Raw genomic sequence first — 20,008 nt, forward strand, 5'->3', positions numbered from 1 at the left:
AAAATGAAATAAAAGAAAATCTCATTTTGGCCCACAGCAGTCTAAAGACCGGTACATAAGTCGTGTCCAAGACATTAATCCAGGGCGTGACCGGGAGGGGCATAGGAGACCAACTCCCCCCCCCTCGTCCACAAAGCCCATGGCAAATTTTTCGTAAAAAATTTTAAATTCTAAATAAATTTTGAAAATTTAACCACCCCTATAATAAGGTAAAATATGATTCTTGAAATTCGATATTGCGGTACATGCATGAAGTACTAAACGTAGACGAAATTAAAAACTAATTGCACAGTTTTGTTGTACTTTGCGAGACAAATCTTTTGAGCCTAATTAGACAATATTTGGACAATAATTCACAAATACAAACGAAATGCTACAGTGTTGCTACAGTAATTTGGGTGCGCCCAAGTTGGGCAACTAAACAAGGCCCAAATTTGGCGTCCCGTCGCCGGCGGTGGACGGAGGTGGCGAACCAGGTGCTCAACGCGCTCTTCACCATCATGTGCGTGTACCAGCACCCGCGCCTCTGCCACCACCTCGTGCTCCTGCTCCTGTGGCGCGCGTCCGACGCCGCCGAGCTCCGCACCGTGTACTGCAAGAACGCCGCCGCCGTTCCGCGGCGGGAGCGTGTGCACGTCTCCGTCGTGCTGCTGCTGCTCCACGCCACGTGCTTGGCGCAGCTGCGTACTCTTCTGGACCTTCAGCAGCGAGACGCGCCCCGACTGGGCCGTGAACCTGTGCATGGCGCTCGGCCTCGGCTTCCCCGTCGCCGCCGCCCTGTACATGGTCTACGGCCCGCTCGGCAGAAAGGTCGTGCTCCCGGCGTCCACCACGACGAGGACGCCGTGGCGGTGCTGGACGAGTCTACGGCCGTGAACGCTACCTCGCAGTACAACAATGGCAGAGCGGCGGTCGCCAAGGCGGAGTGGGCCGGCGGGCTGCTGGACCTCGCCGACGACCCGACGGTGGCGGCGCTGTCCCTGACGTGCACGTTCTGCGTGTTCGGGTGGAACATGGAGCGCCTGGGGTTGGGGAACATGTACGTGCACGTCTTCACGTTCGCGCTGCTCTTCCCCGCGCCGGTGCTTGTCTTCGCCGTCGCCGCGCTCAACATCCACGACGCCGCGCTAGGATCCGTCGTCGGCGCCACCGGCGCGCTGCTATCCGTGCTCGGCCTGCTGTACGGCGGATTCTGGCGCGCGCAGATGAGGCGGCGGCTCGGGCTGCCAGCCGACCGATCGATGTGCGGCGGCCGGCCGTCGACCGCGGACTACGTCAAGTGGCTGCTCTGCGCGCCGTGCGCGCTGGCGCAGGAGGTGGAGGAGGGCACTGTGTACGTGAGGGACAGCGGTGACGAGGACGTGGAGGGAAAATCTGCCATGGCTCCACTGGACAGGGAAGGGCGCGTCGTGCCATTCACCGGCGGCAATGCCGTAGCGGTTGTTGATACACCGCCGGTGCCGATGATGGTTAACTAGGCAGGCTAACAGATTGATTCACAAGTGATTCTTTGAGCCAACAGAGAAATGATTAAAAGAAATGGATGGAAATTAATAATTGTGATCCAAATATAGTTGCCAAAAGAATCCCTCCGGTGTCTTCCCGTCATAGCCGCCGAGTCCCTCGTCTCCCTCCTCCCGTCTCCCCCGTCGACGCGTCGCCTTGGTGCCTGGATTGGGGTACCTATTGCAAGGGCCGCGACGCTGACAGTGACAAGGGCAACAAGAAGGCCGCCACACCGGCGGCGCAAGCCGATCAGGAGCACTGCAATCGCGTGCTCTCATCTCCGGCGTTTGGCGCTTTATGTCGGGTGCTGTCGATGCCTCCGCCGCCGCAGTCCGTCGGCTCCTCCTCACCGGCGTGAGCCCGAGCAACCAACTCCCACCGCTCACAGTCAAGCTCCTCCACGGCCGCCTCCTCCGCCTCGACCTCCTCGCCGACCTCACCCCGCTCCTCCTCCGCGCGCTCTCTTCCTCAGGCCTGCACCTCCACGCCCTCCGCGTCCACTCCCTCCTTCCCAACCCATCCCACCTCACCTTCCCCTTCGCGCTCAAGGCCGCCTCCCGCCTCCCCGACCCCCACTCCGCCGGCGTGCAACTCCATGGCCGCTCCCTCAAGCTCCCCTACCACTCCACCCCCCACGTCCTCACCTCCCTCCTCAACCTGTACGCGAAATGCGGCCTCTTGCACGACGCCCAGAAGGCGTTCGACGAAATGCCCCACCCCGGCACCGTTTCTTGGACCGCGCTCATCACCGCGTATATGGACGCGGGGCGCGTCCACGAGGCCGTTGGAGTTGCGAGGAAGGCGTTTGCGAGTGGCATGCGCCCTGACAGCTTCACGGCTGTCCGGGTACTAACTGCGTGTGCTCGTGTCACTGATTTGGTGACTGGCGAGGCAATGTGGAGGGCAGCGGAGCAGGAGGGGATTGCAGGGAGCATGTTCGTGGCAACTGCAGCATTGGACATGTATGTCAAATGCGGGGAGATGGAGAAGGCAAGGGCAGTGTTTGACAGGATGCAGAATAAGGATGCAGTGGCCTGGGGTGCTATGGTTGGGGGATACGCCTCCAATGGGCATCCGCGAGAGGCTCTGGAACTGTTCTTTGCAATGCAGGCAGAGCGAATGACACCAGAATGTTACACAGTAGTTGGGGCTCTCTCGGCATGCACAAGGTTAGGTGCACTGGATTTGGGACGGCGGGCTGTCGCAATGTTGCACTGGGATGAGGTTCTTGACAACCCAGTCCTGGGAACTGCACTGATTGATATGTTCGCCAAGTGCGGGAGCACAGGTGAAGCGTGGACGGTGTTCCAGCAGATGAGGAAGAGAGATGTCATTGTTTGGAATGCAATGATCTTGGGGCTCGGCATGACTGGCCACGAGAAGATTGCGTTTGCCCTTGTTGGTCAGATGGAGAAGTCAGGTATGACACTGAATGATAATACCTTTATTGGATTGCTTTGCAGCTGTACGCATACTGGCCTTGTAAAGGATGGCCGGCGGTATTTTCGTAACATGACTCAGTTATACCGAATAAGCCCGAGGATTGAGCATTATGGCTGTATGGTTGACCTGCTCAGTCGCGCGGGGTTGCTGGAGGAGGCTCATCAGCTGATTGAGGACATGCCAATGCAGGCAAATGCGGTTGTGTGGGGAGCACTCCTTGGTGGTTGCAAGATCCACCGGAATGCTGACCTTGCTGAACATGTGTTGAAGCAGCTCATCCAACTGGAGCCATGGAATTCTGGGAATTATGTGATGCTCTCTAACATATACTCTAACACTGGAAGATGGGAAGATGCAGCGAAGCTAAGGATGGAAATGAAGGCAAGTGGGGTTGAGAAGGTCCCTGCATCTAGCTGGGTTGAACTTGCTGGTAAGGTCCATGAGTTCCGTGTCGGAGATAAGTCACATCCCCTCTCAGATAAAATTTATGAAAAGCTCGATGAATTGGGCATGGAAATGAAGATCATGGGTTATAAGCCGACTACTGAGGTGGTGATGTTTGACATTGAAGATGAAGAGAAGGAGCACACGCTAGTGCATCATAGCGAAAAGATAGCCATTGCATTTAGCCTTCTCACCACTGAACCAGACGAGACCATCAGGGTCACCAAAAATCTCCGAGTTTGTAGTGACTGCCACACCGCCATCAAGCTCATATCAAGGATAACCAATCGTGAAATTATTGTTCGAGATAACAATCGATTTCATTGCTTTAGAGATGGCCATTGCTCTTGCAATGACTACTGGTAGTATACAGATGAGTTGTTGCAATTTTGAGCAGCATGAGAATAGGGAACATCTCTATTTTCATCTGATGTAAAACCTTAGCCAGCTAGAGTTGTGAACGGAGCACAGAAGTGGCAGATTATAAGGCAGGTTGATGTTGTAGTTCTTTTTCCATTTAATTGTTTCCGCTGAAAGGAATGAATAATTTTCTGTTTATTTGCTCATGTGTTTTATCTGTTATATTAATGTGTTCTGCTCGATATTCCAGTTTCCTCCATTCAGATGTCAGATTGAGCATTATGGGCCTCCTAGGAAACATCAGTGTCATATACCACGTTACCTTGTTGTCTCAAGGTAAGGGAACTGTCACCCAGTCAAGTAGTCAACTGAGATAAATCTTACCATTTTGCATGCTTTACTAGGTTGCTCTCCCCCAGAGCTAATGCCTTTGAGATTTCTGCTCTTGTAGCTTGTACTACTCTGCACTGCATGAATTAGTACCAGACCTCATTTTTGTTGGATAAATGATGAGCACTGCATACTTGACAACAGTTCATCTGTACATTCCCAGGTTCACACTAAACGAAGCACTTCTGATGCACATACGTTGATACATAAAACGTACACTCTGGCTTTGGTATCTCGCGCACTCGATCATTCACAGCAAGTTGTACAAGAACCTCACTACGTGGCCATCAGATGTTTTGGTTCAGCTCCGTTAGTAGACCTGAACGTTTGCACTGCGCTGCTCTCTTCTCCAATCCCACGGCTTCTCAGGGTTCTCTGACGCCCAAAGCCCTCGACGTGCAGCTCTTGCCTCTCTCTCCCACTGCAAAATACCATAGACCTAGCGAAAACTTCCAGGAGCAATTCTGAATTTGGAAAATGTTGCATAGAAGCAATTTAGGTACAATGGAATTTCTTACCTGTGCAAATTCTGGGCGCTTGTCGTAAATCTTGAAATGCCATACATGGCCACTCTTCAGCATTTGCTCCTGCAAACTCCATATATGCATACATTGCTCATATCAGAACTGAATCAATAAAATCATACTAAATAGTTTATGCTTCACCTGGATGAACACATCATCGCAATATATGTCACCCACGTAACGCCCAAACTGGTCCTGTCCATACACATAAATTGTGACCCTTTTCCCACCAATGAGCTTCACCAGTGCGTTCTTCGATTCCTTACCATTTGCCATTTTAAGCTCCGGTGCATCAACGCCCCTTCGAATCATGAAATAAAGAACACGCACTTGAGAACAATATTTCCTATTAGTATTGAGTTCAAGTTAGAGCAATGCATACCTCATTCTGATTCGATATTTCTTTGCAAGTATCTCTTCGCCTGAAATGGTTATTACCCTGATCATAAACTTTTATTAGTAAGTTGAGCTTTTGGTTATTTCATAAAAAGTAAGCATATATATGAGTACTGCAAACTGAATCATATGGCAGCAGCAGACGATACATGGTTGGGTGCCCGCACCATGCACGCGCACATGCACACAATATTTTCATGACTATATAAAGTACACTTTGCCTGTGGTGTTATATAATAACAAACTCCTAAACTAATAACTGTAAACAACTCCACAACATTTTATCCTGCTATCAAAATAACTGAATGTATCCCAATTTTGAAATTTTGTTGACTATTTAAAGTACACTATGCCTGTGGTAGCGTGGTGTTCTATAATAACAAAATCCTAAGTTTTTTTTAAAAAACAAAATATAAAAAGGATAACTGTAAGCAACTCTACATCATTTTATCCAATTATTTAAGTAATAAACTCAATTTTGAAATTTCTCTGACTATTTAAAGTACTCTTTGTCTGTGGTGTTCTATAATAACAAAATCCTAAAATGGTAACCGTAAGCAACTCTACAACCTTTTATCCAACTTCTCAACTGGGGATTCAATTGCCCTGAAAAAAACTAGGGATTCAATTTATTATCCAAGCAACTGAATGTATCTTAATTTTGAAATGTAAAAATCTTCAATGTTATATACGGATTTATGATATATAAAAGGATTGTGATGGTTCAGTTTGAGTACCTAAATCCTGCTTCGTGAAGGCTCCTTTGAAGAGCATCAGCCTTCTGGTAATCCCTATGGGTGCGTGCTTCGGTCCTAGCAATCACCATCTCGTGCACTTCCAGTGGCACATTCGCAGACTCTCTCGGGTCTGCTGTGTCAACATAGGCGCTAAAGCCATCGCCATCGCCAATGCACTTGTTGTGAATCTGATAGCAGTATAGATGGGGATCAGATCATCAGTCGTAAGTTGTTATCTAATATATTGTTTAAAGCGTGACATTGTTTTTTTTTTCCAGTGGTAGATCATATCTGACCGGCAAAGTGTTCAGCACAAACTGTACACCCTCAGGTAGTGAGGATGCTGATCCTGAAGGGGGTAATGGGAATGGGATCGGGAGGTTGTAAAATGAAAGAACACCCTGTAGAAAAACACAGTTTCAGTGAATTTCTTGAGATAGCAAAGTATTTAACTGTTGTTATTCTGGTTAAAAAGTACATGTTTGAACTATTTAGAATGTAAAAATGTAGGGAAAATCAGGTTACTGACCTCCAAATCAGCTCTCTGAATCCTGCTTAGGGCTGTTGCAATTAGCTGGGCAGCCTCTTCTGGTGTTTTTAGTGAGGGCCTCGTATTCTTATATGCCTCCAAAATATTACGGTACCTATTGTCAATTCAAATTAGAAGGTCAAACTATTAAATAATTTTGCCCATAGGACGGTCTCAATTTTTTTTTTCGCCCGTAGGACATCGAAGTGGTTCAGCTGTGTTTGTTCTGCTTATTTTACTTCTCCATGTTAAAGAATGATTTGTTCTATGTTTGGATAAGCATTGAGAACTCAAAACACAATTGAAAGAGGACCCCTTTTCTTTTTTGCTACTATATCAGAAGCCTTATAACTCTGTTGAACTCAGGGAGTAATTAATTAAAAAGCAACATTGACATCAGTAGGTACACCAAATGTACTAATTATTAAGAAAGGCGTCAAGTGCATAGGCTTTTTGAAATTGCTCCCTACCATTTAACTTGTGCTTTCTTGGATGATGTAACATGCTGTCCGAGCGCTTCAGGTACCTGAAAATAGGACAGGTAGAATTTCTCTTTACCGCGCCTCATCATTGGAGATTTGGAATACACGGCGCAAAATTTGGGGCAAACAAGGCTGTGAAATTGCCATCATGAATCATTAGAATCTTGATATTTGCAAATGTCTTCTTAGAATATGCTAGCGGTTGCAATGTCGCTGTACAGTAAAGGCCTTGTCAACACACATATCCATCAAAATGCTAAAAGAATCTGAGGTCAGATGGATCAAAAAACAAGAGGTAAGTTTGATTTGCAATACGTTCCTGCCAAAAACACCCAATCTTGCCCATAAAACGGAACACGACACAAGGTGAAAATATTGTTTCCTGTACTAGTTAACTGCTCTGGTTTAAGTAACAGCAGATTGGTCCAGGAGGTTTGATAGAACACAACAAAATCCATAAAGGGAAGGCCAAAGGCTGAGATTCCTGGAATCCCAAACTTAAACATAACACATTTGCATGTTGATCTGCAGATTTTTGTCAGAGGATGATCATGCTGCTGATTGATATTCTGCCTATCCTAGTTCGCCAAGGTAAAATTTATTGTAAATTATATGCATATATTCAGGGACTTTGCAGTTCGGTGTGACTCTAAGGCCCCGTTTGGAGAACATCAGATTCTCAAAATCCAAAATCCAGAATCTGGATTGCCCTCCAAACATGACAGATTCTGACCCAGATTCTACAATCTAGATTTTGGATTTTGAGAATCCTAGAAGCTGCTCAAAAGTTGATTCTACCAGATTTTGCATGCATATTTTACCATTTTGCCCAGCAACCTTCTAGATAATTATTCAATCTGCCATTGTCCACTCTTTTGGGTAGCAAGGGCATAAAAGACATCTATTCAACAAACTACCATACAATCAGATTTTGGAATCTATGATCCAAACAACATCGTCCAGATTTTGCTTAGAATCTAGATTCTGAAAATTCATCTAAAATCTAGATTTTCAAAATCCACAACTGGATCCAAACGGGCCCTAAAACAAACACACATGAAGGAAAAAGGAACGAATTGCATGTTACCAACCATGGATGTGCATTCGAAGTAGAGGAGGTCCTGAAGCAGGGATGCGACATCGTGATGAGGCCGAGAGGCTGCTGCAGGCTGATCCGTCCTGCCGCTCTGGTGCACGACGCCGTAGTCGGGGTAGTGATGGTCACCATGGTCGTCGTCGTCGTCGTCGTCTTCCCCCGTGAAGGTGAAGTCGAGCGGTTGAGAGGAGGATGCTGCAGGCTCATCATCCCCGGCCTGCAGCCCGTGCTCGTAGCGAGGCCGAGGCCTTGAGGTTGGGCGGTAGTAGGGGTAGTAATCGTCATCACCATTGTCTTTGTCTCCTCCTGTGAAGCACTTGAGGATGTTCCCCATGGATCGATCCCTGCCTTCTCTCCAAGCTCTCTCCGATTGATCTCTTCTTGGGTCACTCTCTGCAACGCTGCTGCTGCTGCTGCCGCCTCCACTTCACTTGTAAAGCAGCTAAAGCTGCCGGCAAGAGGTGAGGGAAGGTGAAGAGAAGGGTGCAGGTGGGACCGATCACTACAAGTGGAGAAGAAAAAGAAACAAGCCTACTAGGAAAATGACCGGCCCAGGCCATTGACTTGAGAACCCGGTCTTGCGTGCTTGTATTCCAAAAGGTGCCACAACATTTGCTCAAAAGCAATGTGCTAAAATCCACTCTGGATTTTTCTCACTCGTATAATTGATTTTTTTTTCATGAATACGCAGGAGAGCTGCGTATCTTTATATTAAGAAGAAAAACGTTTGATACATCGCGGGCCTATCCGGGCACACGCACACGGGTTTAGGCATGTTTTAGCTTACATTATACCACCGCAACAACAACACGAATGGCACAGAAAGGCCTAAATCAAAAATGCTGATCTAAAACACCTGATGGTATCAGCCAGCCTATGGCAGCTGGTGTTTTGCACAAGAGTTGCCCTTCCTGAATCTCCTGCAGCAGTTGTGAGGCATCCTTTGGTGGCGATCTTGCAAACACCCTTTCATTGCGTTCCTTCCATATTTTCCATGAAACAAGCATAAACGCTGAATCGAAGCCTTTCATTTGCCCGGAATGGACACCGCTTCTCTTGCTGAGCCACCAGTCTAGCAGTCCAACTTCCTTTGCCGGGATGGCGTTGTGCAGGTTCAGTACTGCACTGACTCGATGCCACAACATCTCACTGACAAGGAATCGGTTGATGTCGTGGAGCTTGGTATCCTGAAGGCAAACCATGGCCACATTGGCATCGCTCACCATCGTTCGCAGTGCATCTCTACGGCACCGTGCATTCAACCCGCGAACATTCCAAACCAAAAGGTTGTGAGTAGGCTGGTCCATGACAAATTACAACATGGTAGGCGTTCAGACCCATTTAGGTGGCGGGAATGGCGCACGCCTGACTGGTGAGCAGCAGCAGTTCTTGCTCAGTCAGGCCGTTCGCGGCGGGGAAGATATCTTGAAGGGCAGCGAAGTGGCGCGGCTGCATGGTGGACACCAAGAACTTGTCGAAGTCCTTGTCAGTGATCTGTGCAGCTTCGTGGTCTTGTGTAATGATTCCCAGTTTCTTCATCGCGAGGATTTCGCCCTTCTTGGATGCTCTGACCGCCGTGTTCAGCGGTTGCGCCGCAAGCCTGCTGCTACGCCGTGGAGTCTGGGACGTTGTCACCGGAGTTATTTGGCGCGGAGGTTCAGCAGCTAGCGGTGGTTGAATCGCCATTCGCACAGAGGCTAGGAACGCCGCTGCCTTCTCTTTAGCAGCAGCGACGTCCTCCGCCATTGTAGCCGGAGGCGGAGGCGGCGCCGGAACATGATTTGTCGCCGGGTCGGCAACGGGCAGATCACTTTCGGCTGCTGGCGTTTCACGCGAAGCGCCCGGTGTCCGCTGCGGCTGCGGGCGCGTGTGCTCAGCAGTGCTGCGGGAGTTGGCGGGCACGCTCCTGGCCCGACGAGAATACGTGCGGAGCGGTGTATCCCGCGGCGTGCCATGGCGCGGAGTCCCTTCGTCGGGAGCCTCTGGCGCATGCAGCACGGATTCAAAGATCATGGGGTCCACGCTGCTGTCGGTGTGGGGTTGTCCCAGCGGTGTCAGGTAGAGGAAGGTCAACTCTTGGGCGCACTGCTCGGTGCCGAGGCATGCCCGCGACGTATCAGGAGCCTGCCCTGAGCCAGGCACCGGCTTTTCAGAGGTGGGGCCTGTCAAGGGCGACCGTGGCACGGCGACGTGCGCGTCACAGTCGCGTGCGGCCGCTGGCAGGTCAGTCACGGGTGCTTCCTCCGTCCGCAGTTCCACTCGTATAATTGATTGCTTTGCCTACCCCAACTTACTCGGGTTATGTTGTTGTTGTTGTTGTATAATTGGTTGCTTTGCTTTCCGAATGCGCCACTGATTCCAAGAAAACTTAAGAAGAGCGAAAAAATCATGGATTGATCCCTATCGACTAGTAGTAAGTAGTTCTACTAATTAATCGTTGATGGAACTTCCCCCTCGAGCGGCTGCGTTGTTCTTGGGCGGCTGCTGCTGGATGACGAGGATGGAGACCTTGGACGCGAACTCTGCGGAGGCCAGCATGTCCCCCAGCACGCCCAGCTCCGGGAACTCGCTCCAGTCCGACAGCCCGGATGTGAGCGCGGCGCCGGCCGAGCCTTCCAGGTCGTCGCCTTCACCGGCACCGCCCCGGCGGCCGACGATGAGCAGGTCGAACTTCTCGCTCATGGACCTCACCACCGACGCAGTGCCCTCGGCGTCCTCGACCGTCTTCTCGACGTAGACGACGCGTTCGTTGTCGCGGTGCCTTGTCCAGAACTCCTGCAGCACCTGCTCGTCCCTGACCTCGTCGCGCCCTCCCATCCCCACCCAGTTCCTCAGCTTGAACCGCACCACCGTCAGCGACACGCTGCTCCCGGAGTCCTGATCCGGCATCCTGGCCGCGTACGCCAGCGCCTCGCGGTCGTCGGGCCCGCCTAGAAAGTAGAGCGCCACCCTCTGGAGGAGGCTGTTGGCGGCGGTGGCGCAGGCGGAGCCGGCGGCGAGGCCGTGGTCGACGAGGATGGCGACGGAGCAGGGCGCGTAGTGCAGGACAGCGCGGTTGATGGAGCGGATGGCGTTGTTGGCGGTGGCGCGCGCGCCGTCGGAGGACTTGTGGAAGGGCAGCAGGATGAGGTTGGCCTTGCGGCTGTGCGCCAGCGAGCACACGTCGTGGTGCATCGAGCTGTACGGCGCCTGCGCCACGTACGGGCTTACGGTGACGGCGCCCGGCGCCGCCTGCTGCTGCTCGAAGTACCGGAACGCGTTCACGATCCGGTCCGACGGCGTCGGGTTGCTTGTGCTGCTGCTCTTCCGGTGGGGCTTCAGCACGGAGGCGGCGCGGCCGACGAGCTCCGTGAGGTGGAGCACGATGAGCGAGACGGGGGAGTCGCGCGAGGACCCCGACGCCTCGAGCAGGTCGATGAGCGGCGCGGCGTGGTCCTCGCTGTAGAGGCAGGTGAGCACGCGGAGGTCGGCGCTGGGCGGCGCGTCCTCCAGCGTCCGCCGCTTCGCCCGCACGAACTGCCCCGACGGGTCGTACAGCAGCTTGATGAGCGGCGTTGAGACGGCGGTGATGAGCACCATGGAGAGCGTGAGCGTGGAGTAGTGCTCCGCCGTGGCCTTCATGGTGTCGCCCCAGTTGTTGATGGCCGCCACCTCCACGATGCCCCGGATGTTGAGCATCAGCGCCAGCACGGCGGCGTCCCGGAACGGCATCGCGAAGAAGAGCCCCGCGGCGACGCACCCCACCAGCTTCCCCGACACGCACAGCGCCACGAACAGCTCCAGCGCGCACCACTTCTCCGAGGTCTCCGGCTTGGTGAGCTCGGCGAGGTCGGTGCGGTACCCGGAGAGCGCCATGTACACCGGCAGGAAGAGCGCGATGAAGAAAGAGTCGAGGCGCTCCGTCATGGTGGCGCCGATGGGCATCCCGCCGGGGAGCGCCAGCCCCAGCATCATCGGCCCGATCATGTACTTGAACCCGATCGCGTCCGTCACCAGCGCCGACAGCAGCGCCGCGATGACGACGACGACGAAGGAACCCTCCGACAGCAGCGACCCCGTCGGGGTGCGCTTGTACGCGATGTACCGGCCCGCCGGGCGCGCCACGAACCCCACGAAGAGCACGAACGCCACGAACGAGGCCAGGATCTGCGCCGTGAACGCCGCCGACTTCGCCTCGGAGACAAGGAAGACCGCCGCGGTGCACGCGCGGAGGAACCAGGAGGTGACGTCGGTGATGAGCGACGCGGTGAGCGCGATGCGGCCGAGGTCGGTGTTGAGGAGGTCGAGGTCGGAGAGCGCGTCGGCGATCACGGGGAACGACGACAGGGACAGCCGGACGGCGAGCTCCGTGATGAGGGAGGAGCCGCGCAGGTCCTCGGGGAGCGACGGCTGGAGCGCGTGGAACACCGGCAGCGTGACGGCGAGCGGGACGAGCGCGCCGGTGATGCCGACGGCGACGGCGCGGCCGCTGGGGCGGCGGAGGAGGCTGAGGTCGGTCTTGACGCCCATGGAGAAGAGGAACAGGATGAGCGCCACCAGCGACACGCTCTCGAGGATGTAGGTGCCGCGCTCGGAGAAGAGGACGCCGCGGAAGGTCTCGCTGCGGCCCAGCACGGTTGGGCCCAGGAAGACGCCGACGAGCATGTGGGTGACGAAGCGGGACTGGCCGAGGCGGCGGAGCACGACGTGGGCGGCGGCGGAGAGGACGAGGATGACGGAGACCTGGACGAGGAGGAGCGGGAGGGAGAAGCGCAGCGGCTGGTCGCCCAGGAACATGCCCTGCGAGTTCACAAGGTTGTTGTCGTAGCACGCCGCCGCCAGCGGCTTCACCGTCGGCTCCAGCCCACCCGACGACAGGTTCGCCACCGCCGCCATTGATGCTTTTGCTGTTAATTAGAAGGAATTGGATGCTATCTAACTGCTAATAAGTGATGGGCACGCTAGGCAGCGCCATTGATCCCTCCCTTCTTTCTTGGCGTTCCTCTGTTCGTGGGCAATGGTGGTGACTCCGCACGGCATGTGAACCCACAATTCAGTGTGGCAGGGAGACAGTGAAGGGCAATGCAGGCAAGGGACATGAGAGGCTATTTTTAGTTGTGGATGAGAGGGATAATAGACAGAGGGAGACATAGCAGCAATCCAAGTCCAATAATAGAGTTTGAAGGCAACCGTGAATTGGTCTGAATTTTCTGACACTTGAGGTCTGAACAAAAAGGGATGACGCACATTCATGCTGTGATGCTGGTTGCTGCTGCTTCAAAGTAAGTAGCTCATCTTGATACCCTGATACCTCGCCTTGCATCTGCCTAACTGGCGCGTAATCGCTCCGGCATCTTGTCCAGGGTCTCGACAGGACCATTCCCGGCAACAGAAGAAATGTTTTGTGCATCTAGTGTCGCCTGCTGAAAAGACCAGGGTTGGATAGGAATACAGGCATGTTCCATCTTTGTTACAAACGAACATCCCGTTACTTTTGCCATCACAATGATTTCAGCCTTGTAAGTACAACTCTGTTTCAAATTTAAATTTAGAAGGTCGATCATGTTCATATACGCTGCATCTCAGGAACAGATTCAAGTTACAGCCATTACAAACTGGAAACTGCCAATCATGCCTGCACTGGTAACACATGATGATTTCACAACCGAGCTGAATGAGTTAGATGCATTATGTCAATCCAATCCTAAAACAATTTCTGCCTTGCTGGCCATTAAGAACTTGCTTGCAGCCATGCACGACGGAGTTCGCGCGTATCCACCATGAAAACGACCTGTCCCGATTCATTCAATCACCATCAATCCCTGTCGTCTTCGTCTTCATCCAGCGAATTCGACCGCCTCCGCCAGCTCAGCACGCGCCCGATCCGCGGCAGCCTCATCACCGAGTTGGCCCGCGCCACCCCCTCCAGGGCTCTCCACACCGTCGTCCCTTCCTCCGACGCCTCGCCGCCGCTTCTGCTGCTCACAACCCTGCGGAAGCTCCCCGTGAACGACACGCCCGCCTGTTCACGAGGCGGCTTCACGTCTCCTGAGCCTGTGAAGCTCTCCTCGTCAGGAGATGCCGGCCGGTTCAAGAAGAGGCACACGACGGCGCAGTCGTCCACCATGGACGTCGGGTACTTGCACCGCCACGCTCGGACCGCACGGTCGATCAGCTGTCTCGCCGCCTTGGATGGGTCGGTGACCGATGAGACGATCTTCACCACCTCCTTGTTCGACAGCACGTCCCAAATCTGCAACAACAGATTTTGCCAAGGAAAATTTTAACTTTTGGTTCTCATGCATGCTAGCATAGGAAAGCCATATTGTCTAAACTTTTTTTTTTCTGTTGTCCAATCAAATCGGAAAATCACTATCAGCTAAAACTATCATGGAATATTAATAAATAGGTGACAGAGATATGTCACTTTCAGTTAACAGTTTCTGTTGTCAATCTAATCATAAAAGGGATTTATGCTGTTTTAGTACTCAGATCATTTGGAATAGAACTGCAAACCTGTCTCCTTAAAATTGAAAGTGATAGAAATCTGAAACTCCCAATCAATCAAACGAGTTTCCGTTTTTATTACCCCATCAGTTGCAAGCACCAAGAACTCGTCCTTTTCAGATAACTTCCTGTAGTAGACTTCAGGTGTGCAGATAAGGCCATGGCTCTTCAGGCAGAAGTCCCCGAAGGCCCTTGCCATGGCGAGACCTGGAGCATCCTGGTCCGGCAACCACATCCTAGGCACGTCTGGTTCGTCATCCATGGCGAAAACTCGTCCCTTGCAGTTCAGAATCCTTGCGAGTTCACCTATCGCGAGTGCGCAACAATGTAAAGTGCAATCAAGAAAATGTACACATACATTTCAAGAAAGTTAAGATGCTGGCTTACTTGGAAGATCTGGCTTCAAGTCAGTGGTCAGTTGGACTGGGATCAGCCGGTCCTTGCTGTCCCGGGTGCAAAGAACAGCTCGTGAGTCACCCAAATTGGCGATGAACAAGTGATCACCCTATGCATAAGAAGGATATATAATTAAGGAACAGAATAAGTAAGATTTACACTTTGGTTCCAATTCAGCTAGTTGAGTTCCTGATCTTTCAGAATCTAAGTTTTACTGTGTACCAAAAGTAGTACTGGTCCACTGGGAAAAAAAAGGAGAGGATACAGTATACGCATTTTTCTGAATTTTATCATTGCCAGTAGAATAAGTTGCAAGCTTGTAATTCTAGTAGAACTAGTACCTGCCTAACAACAGTGACTGCTGTTGTGCCACTACAAATGCAGTCAATTCCTGAATGTTGCTTGAGCTCCTCATCCACCTGCTCAAATGTCTTGACAAATATGCTTTTCCAACTAGACAACAGGTGCTTCTCATCGCTTGTATCATCACTGGATGTGGTGGAGTCTGACTTGTCAGAGGAATCCAAATCTGTATTGCTTGAAGGGTCTTGTTCAGTTGCGAGCTTCAAAGTATCGGTTGAGGGATCTTCTTGTTCTTCAGTTTTGGGCTTCAAAGCAGAGGATAGTTTCATGGGAAGGGTGTCACGGACATGGCGAGCAACTTCTCGGCCAAGAGGGCCATGCCCATCAAATACCCCGCAGAAGATGTGGCCTTTGTGGCCAGCAAAGTCCTAAGCATCTTGAAACAATTGCGACACATCATGATTTAATCGAATTATTATTGCGCACATAAAAGAGGAAAGCTAATGTACTTGCATTGGTGATGCTATAATGTAGTACAAGATACGGATGTGCCCTCACAATTTTTTTTCCCGAAACATTGGCAGGAGCACTGCCTTTCGTTTAAGAAGAAAGAAGAGTTGCTAATAGGAGTGCCCTCATAATTTCATATTGCCGATGTAGTGATGAGGTTCATGTCCAATACAAACTTTGAGAAAATTGAAATATGGCAAAGTACATAACTTGAGGTAAATTCCAGTTTCTTGAAAATTCCCCCCACCCCTAGAGTATTTCACTAGGCTAGCTGTAAGAATTCAGTTTCTTTCCTCAAATTAAGTTTTAAAATGCAGCTTGTACTGGGTAGAGAAGCTTGCAAAAACAACCTGAAGCGGAGCTTGGGGTAATTTTTCCCAAAAACGAAAAAAAAAATGAGTTTGAGTTGGTGCAAGTAGAGATGGATCCGGTGCATTGTTGTTAAAATTAAACAAAGTTGTGGATGCATTGTGCAGTGGGTAGACAGACTGAACAAGTAGACATCATATCGCAGCTTGTTGGGATGCCAGAAGGAGACGATACTTGCAAGAAGGCCAAGGATATATCTCTGTGAGTACCTGGCAGACGGCCATGGCGTCCTGGTTGGCACCCTTCCAGCCTTGCTTGGTGTGCATGGAGGCGGCGGCGGCGGTCCAGAGGTGGTGGTGGAACACGTCGTCGTCTAGGTCCGCCTTGGCCTTGCTGCAGCAGATCCCCATTGTTGGTCGCGCGTGAGCTCCGTCCTCTCCTCTCCCTCCTCTGCAACTGCAGGCACAAGCAGGAGGCAGCCTTGTTGGTTCGTGGATGGATGCATCTCCTTTGGTTGGTTCGTGGATGGATGTGGGTGGGGGCCCACACCGCCGGCATTAATGAGGACCGGTAGGGAGCAGTCACGGAATGGAATGGTGCACGGGCAACGGAACGGGCATACTAGCATAGTCCATGATACACAGGAGCATCCATCTTGGGCAAGGAGACGATGCAGGGCAGCAGCTGCTGCCGTTTGCCGGTGGCTCGTACGTACGATGTTGAAGCTTGAGCACGGGAGCCCCCCAAAGGCAGTTGCCCTGCCCTGCCGGCAGTCCTGTGTCCAAGGCATCGACGACGGCAACAGATCGGAGGCATGGTTGGCAACTGCCTCCTGCCACGTGATGCCTGTACCCCATGCCGCATTCGCAGTTGGCACCGCTTCATCTTCTTCGTTCAATGCTAGGCTACCCATAGGCCATAGCCCATGGCCATGGCCGCCTACCTACCTACCTTGGAGTCTTGCTCTTGCAGATCGAGGGAGATGCCGTCGCCCGTTGCTCTCGCCTCCTACCTGTCCGTGCCACTCCGCCTTCAGTTAAGTCCGCTTTGAGTGCCTCCAGTTTCATCCTGGATTCCAACCACACGTAAAGCCACTTCATTCCAGCAATCCAAAAATCATGCACCAGCCATGGCCACATCATCACACAACCGGCACAAGCCTGTATCACCCAAAATCTCAATCATCTCTTCAATAACAGTATCTTCCATTCCATTCATCTATATGCTGCTACATATACAGCAAGAGAAATCCATGCTTTTGTTTGTCAAAACTGTAACCTACTCCCTGGTTTCACCACTTGACCAGAAAAAAGCTGGGATGGATCTAGTCATCTATATTACCATACAACTGAGCATACTTCTGCTCAAACAATTAAGTATTGACACAGTACTCTTGACTATTACACTACAAAATTTTGAGCTCCTTCATCCTTTGGCCTGACTTCTGAATGCCACTCAAGAACCCCTCCATCGCCATGATGCATGCCCTTCCTTCCCACAAACACTACACTTCCAGGCCTTCTCATCGTACAAGCACATCTTGGGACTGTTGCTTCCATACATCACAAGGTTCCACCTCAACCTGCACAGGACCACATCTATTATTAGCCACTTTGGTGTTCACAGGTTTGTAATTTTACTAAACACAAAAGATTATAAGAGGAGGGTTGTCCTATGTTTATTTGTTTTTCAATACCATTTATAAACAAAGCAAGGGCACCACAATAAAGGGGGACAAAGCCTCCTTGACACCGCGGATTTCATAGATTTTTAGTTTTTTCTCAAGTAAGAATACGCAGGAGAGCTGCGTATCACTTTTAGAGTTTTTTTCTCAAGTTAATACACAGTCTTGCAAAGTTGCAAGACCAATGGGATCTCCAGATACAAAGCAGGAAAGCCAGTTTGATGGACACAAGGATTCAACATAATGCAGAGGCAAAACAGGCAAGCTGAAAGAAATGAACAATACCTTAAATGGTTTGTTGATCCACTGGAAAATACAGCCACGTGCCTCAACATTTTTTAGCATATGAGGAGGCATCATGGATTTGAATGCTTTATGAAGCTTCACTTTTGTCAAACCACCACAGACCATGAGAGCAGCTATCAAGCCATTAGGCGTAATACCAGCTAAATGTACAATGGTCATGTTCTGCAAGCCACATATGCTAGAAAGTGAAAGCAGTCCAATGTCGGTGATCGAACAGTATGACAAGTTTATCTGTGATGAGACATACATGCTATCAGCAGAATGGAAAGTAAAACATACATGGTACTAATAGATTTCAGCTACAGGAGAAAAGATGTGATACCTGACGGAGGCTATGAGAAAACTGTGAAAGGTGAAGCATGCCCACATCATTAATCTCAAAGCATTTCTTGATATCAAGCTTGGAAAGCAGCCTGCACCCCATTGCTATTTCCGAGAGCCCTGAGGATGAAACCCTGGAACAGCCACGGATCTCCAGTGTATTTAGCTTTGTGCATTTTGAGAGGGACATCAGTGAACGGTCTGTTATTTCCGTGCAGTAGGATAGATTGATGGATTCTAGCATTGGACAGCCTTGAGCAATCTGAATAACCCCTTCATCACCAATGCCTCCACACCTGAAACAGAAACTATAAGTCAGTTTAGCCACAAAAAGAACCAAAGAAAGAGAACCACAAGGCATGTCTAGTAATGACCTGTACAAATCAATATCTTGGAGTTTTGGGCAAGACTTTCCAATGTGGGCCAGACCTTCATCACTTATCCTCAAGCAAATGCCAATTTTTAGGCTCGAAAGGTTGCTGCATCCGGCGAGAGCTTTCAGCCCTGCACAAAAAATATTCATAGTCAACTTTATGTCGATTTGTCAAAAAATTATTTCAACATTCAGTTCAATAAGTACCTTCATCATCCAAATCACTGTCAGTAAGGTCCAGCTCTTCCAAATGAGAACAGTGCTTCCCAATTAGTTGGAGTGCTCCACTTGAAACATGACTACAAGACTCCATCCTCAGAGAGATGAGGGAAGTGCACGAACCAGTGATGGCAGCTACTGAAACATCAGTGATATTGCGACAACAAGTGATGTCCAGCTTCTGCAGATTCTTTAGTTTTGACACAGCAAAAGAGAGTTCCATATCTGTCACTCCAGAGCACTTGCTAAGACTTAACTCCCTAATAGAAACACAAGAGCTTCCAATGGCTTTTAGTCCATCAGCCATGAATTTGCAGCCTTCCAGCTTCAGGCTCCGCAGTTTAGAAATCTTTTGGAGGCTTCTCACCATAGAAGGAGTAACCTGCTACAAGAAGTCAAGAAGGATGTAAATTAAGATGCGAGATCTCAAGTTATGTCCAGGTGATACAACAACACGACTAGATGATTAGCTGCTTACAGGGCAGCAGTATGAAAGATCCAGTTCCAATAGATTCGGTATCGACTTCACTATGGATGAAACTCCCACATCAGTGATGTTCTGACAATGAGACATATCAAGCACCTGCAGTGGTACAAACATGGAAGATCAGTAAGCAGAGTTTTGTGCTAGTACAACATAACTAGTTCAGATCAGGCATCAACAGAGTTCAGAACCTAAGAGTGTACTCCGTAAGCTCAAGCAGTTGTTCAAGCAGAAAATACTACTCTAGTGTATTGAGTGAGGTGATGCATTGGTACTGACAGGTCAACAAAAATGGCAAATTACAATGATCGCCTCACCTGCAGTGATTTACTGCATTCTTTCTCAAGGCTAGCAAGGGCATCATCATCAATTCCAATACACCCCACCAGTGTCAACACCTGGAGGTTGGGTAGCTTCATGATGGCAAGAAAGCTCTGTTTTGTGATCTGCAACACAAGAAACGTTTGCATTAGTTGAGCACGGTATGATAGGTGCGTTCAGTACTCAGAGAACTGCAAAAGAAACTGAATCAATGGCCACACAAAATGCACGGACGAGAAAGGAAACCAGAGTTAGGTACCAAAGCTTCTGATACTTTGTTGCAAAGATCAATTGCTAATTTGCTATGTATAGATAAGAGCACTTGCAGATCAAGAATATTATACACAGCAAGCAGTGGTCCAGTTCGCTAACACAAACTGAAGCCAGTA

The 20,008-nt window shown here is 50.3% G+C and overlaps 5 protein-coding genes and 1 pseudogene across 8 annotated transcripts in view; 2 read left to right on the forward strand and 4 right to left on the reverse strand.

Moving 5' to 3' along the window:
* The first annotated feature begins 216 nt into the window (after nucleotides 1-216).
* Nucleotides 217-1,478, forward strand: LOC101752942 (annotated as a pseudogene).
* A 126-nt stretch (nucleotides 1,479-1,604) lies between these two features.
* LOC111258015 (putative pentatricopeptide repeat-containing protein At3g08820) lies at nucleotides 1,605-3,959 on the forward strand. Its single transcript, XM_022828720.1, has one exon. The coding sequence runs from the start codon at nucleotides 1,804-1,806 to the stop codon at nucleotides 3,757-3,759; it is 1,956 nt and encodes a 651-aa protein (XP_022684455.1). The 5' UTR covers nucleotides 1,605-1,803; the 3' UTR covers nucleotides 3,760-3,959.
* A 270-nt stretch (nucleotides 3,960-4,229) lies between these two features.
* On the reverse strand, nucleotides 4,230-8,398 carry LOC101761305 (probable staphylococcal-like nuclease CAN3). Of its 2 annotated transcripts, none has more exons than XM_012847257.3 (9): nucleotides 7,903-8,398; nucleotides 6,800-6,855; nucleotides 6,330-6,444; nucleotides 6,097-6,201; nucleotides 5,801-5,988; nucleotides 5,050-5,106; nucleotides 4,809-4,968; nucleotides 4,662-4,730; nucleotides 4,230-4,582 (listed from the first exon to the last, which is right to left on the reverse strand). In XM_012847257.3, the coding sequence occupies exons 1-9, from the start codon at nucleotides 8,239-8,241 to the stop codon at nucleotides 4,454-4,456; spliced, it is 1,218 nt and encodes a 405-aa protein (XP_012702711.1). In that variant the 5' UTR covers nucleotides 8,242-8,398; the 3' UTR covers nucleotides 4,230-4,453. The 2 variants fall into 2 exon arrangements, with proteins under 2 accessions (XP_012702711.1, XP_004977604.1); XM_004977547.4 differs by having other exon boundaries at nucleotides 4,230-4,564; nucleotides 7,903-8,396.
* Nucleotides 8,399-10,263: 1,865 nt separating this feature from the next.
* LOC101762649 (cation/H(+) antiporter 15) lies at nucleotides 10,264-13,258 on the reverse strand. Its single transcript, XM_004977550.3, has one exon. The coding sequence runs from the start codon at nucleotides 12,780-12,782 to the stop codon at nucleotides 10,338-10,340; it is 2,445 nt and encodes an 814-aa protein (XP_004977607.1). The 5' UTR covers nucleotides 12,783-13,258; the 3' UTR covers nucleotides 10,264-10,337.
* Nucleotides 13,259-13,408: 150 nt separating this feature from the next.
* LOC101762249 (probable protein phosphatase 2C 73) lies at nucleotides 13,409-16,937 on the reverse strand. 2 transcript variants are annotated; one of them, XM_004977549.4, is made up of 5 exons: nucleotides 16,181-16,937; nucleotides 15,131-15,520; nucleotides 14,781-14,898; nucleotides 14,476-14,699; nucleotides 13,409-14,139 (listed from the first exon to the last, which is right to left on the reverse strand). In XM_004977549.4, exons 1-5 carry the CDS (start codon nucleotides 16,319-16,321, stop codon nucleotides 13,702-13,704), a joined length of 1,311 nt encoding a protein of 436 aa, XP_004977606.1. In that variant the 5' UTR covers nucleotides 16,322-16,937; the 3' UTR covers nucleotides 13,409-13,701. The 2 variants fall into 2 exon arrangements, with proteins under 2 accessions (XP_004977606.1, XP_012703339.1); XM_012847885.3 differs by having other exon boundaries at nucleotides 15,131-15,528; nucleotides 16,181-16,318.
* A 158-nt stretch (nucleotides 16,938-17,095) lies between these two features.
* Nucleotides 17,096-20,008, reverse strand: part of LOC101753349 (F-box/LRR-repeat protein 3) — a 5,213-nt gene continuing 2,300 nt past the window's right edge. The window contains exons 2-8 of one of the 2 annotated variants that reach the window (XM_022828444.1): nucleotides 19,616-19,744; nucleotides 19,293-19,397; nucleotides 18,803-19,196; nucleotides 18,597-18,726; nucleotides 18,224-18,518; nucleotides 17,881-18,132; nucleotides 17,096-17,493 (exon numbers count right to left, since the gene is read on the reverse strand). In XM_022828444.1, the coding sequence (XP_022684179.1) occupies nucleotides 17,434-17,493; nucleotides 17,881-18,132; nucleotides 18,224-18,518; nucleotides 18,597-18,726; nucleotides 18,803-19,196; nucleotides 19,293-19,397; nucleotides 19,616-19,717 (1,338 nt within the window). In that variant the 5' untranslated portion in view covers nucleotides 19,718-19,744 and the 3' untranslated portion in view covers nucleotides 17,096-17,433. Of the gene's footprint in view, nucleotides 17,494-17,880; nucleotides 18,133-18,223; nucleotides 18,519-18,596; nucleotides 18,727-18,802; nucleotides 19,200-19,292; nucleotides 19,398-19,615; nucleotides 19,745-20,008 lie in introns of both variants that reach the window. The other variant, XM_022828443.1, reaches the window with a different exon arrangement.

This window comes from Setaria italica, chromosome VII, assembly GCF_000263155.2.
Source record: "Setaria italica strain Yugu1 chromosome VII, Setaria_italica_v2.0, whole genome shotgun sequence".
Lineage (NCBI taxonomy): Eukaryota > Viridiplantae > Streptophyta > Magnoliopsida > Poales > Poaceae > Setaria > Setaria italica.

Bases quoted from the DNA above. Each gene is read 5' to 3' on its own strand.
- LOC101761305 (XM_012847257.3), bottom strand. From the start codon at position 8,241: ATGGGGAACATCCTCAAGTGCTTCACAGGAGGAGACAAAGACAATGGT. The intron at 6,856-7,902 runs GTTGGTAACATG...TCCTATTTTCAG, and splicing joins ACTTCGAATGCACATCCATG to GTACCTGAAGCGCTCGGACA. The intron at 6,202-6,329 runs GTCAGTAACCTG...GTTTTTCTACAG, and splicing joins TTCAGAGAGCTGATTTGGAG to GGTGTTCTTTCATTTTACAA.
- LOC111258015 (XM_022828720.1), top strand. From the start codon at position 1,804: ATGTCGGGTGCTGTCGATGCCTCCGCCGCCGCAGTCCGTCGGCTCCTC.
- LOC101762249 (XM_004977549.4), bottom strand. From the start codon at position 16,321: ATGGGGATCTGCTGCAGCAAGGCCAAGGCGGACCTAGACGACGACGTG. The intron at 14,700-14,780 runs GTAAGCCAGCAT...CACTCGCGATAG, and splicing joins CTTGAAGCCAGATCTTCCAA to GTGAACTCGCAAGGATTCTG. The intron at 14,140-14,475 runs GTAATAAAAACG...CTGTTGTTGCAG, and splicing joins TGGTGCTTGCAACTGATGGG to ATTTGGGACGTGCTGTCGAA.
- LOC101762649 (XM_004977550.3), bottom strand. From the start codon at position 12,782: ATGGCGGCGGTGGCGAACCTGTCGTCGGGTGGGCTGGAGCCGACGGTG.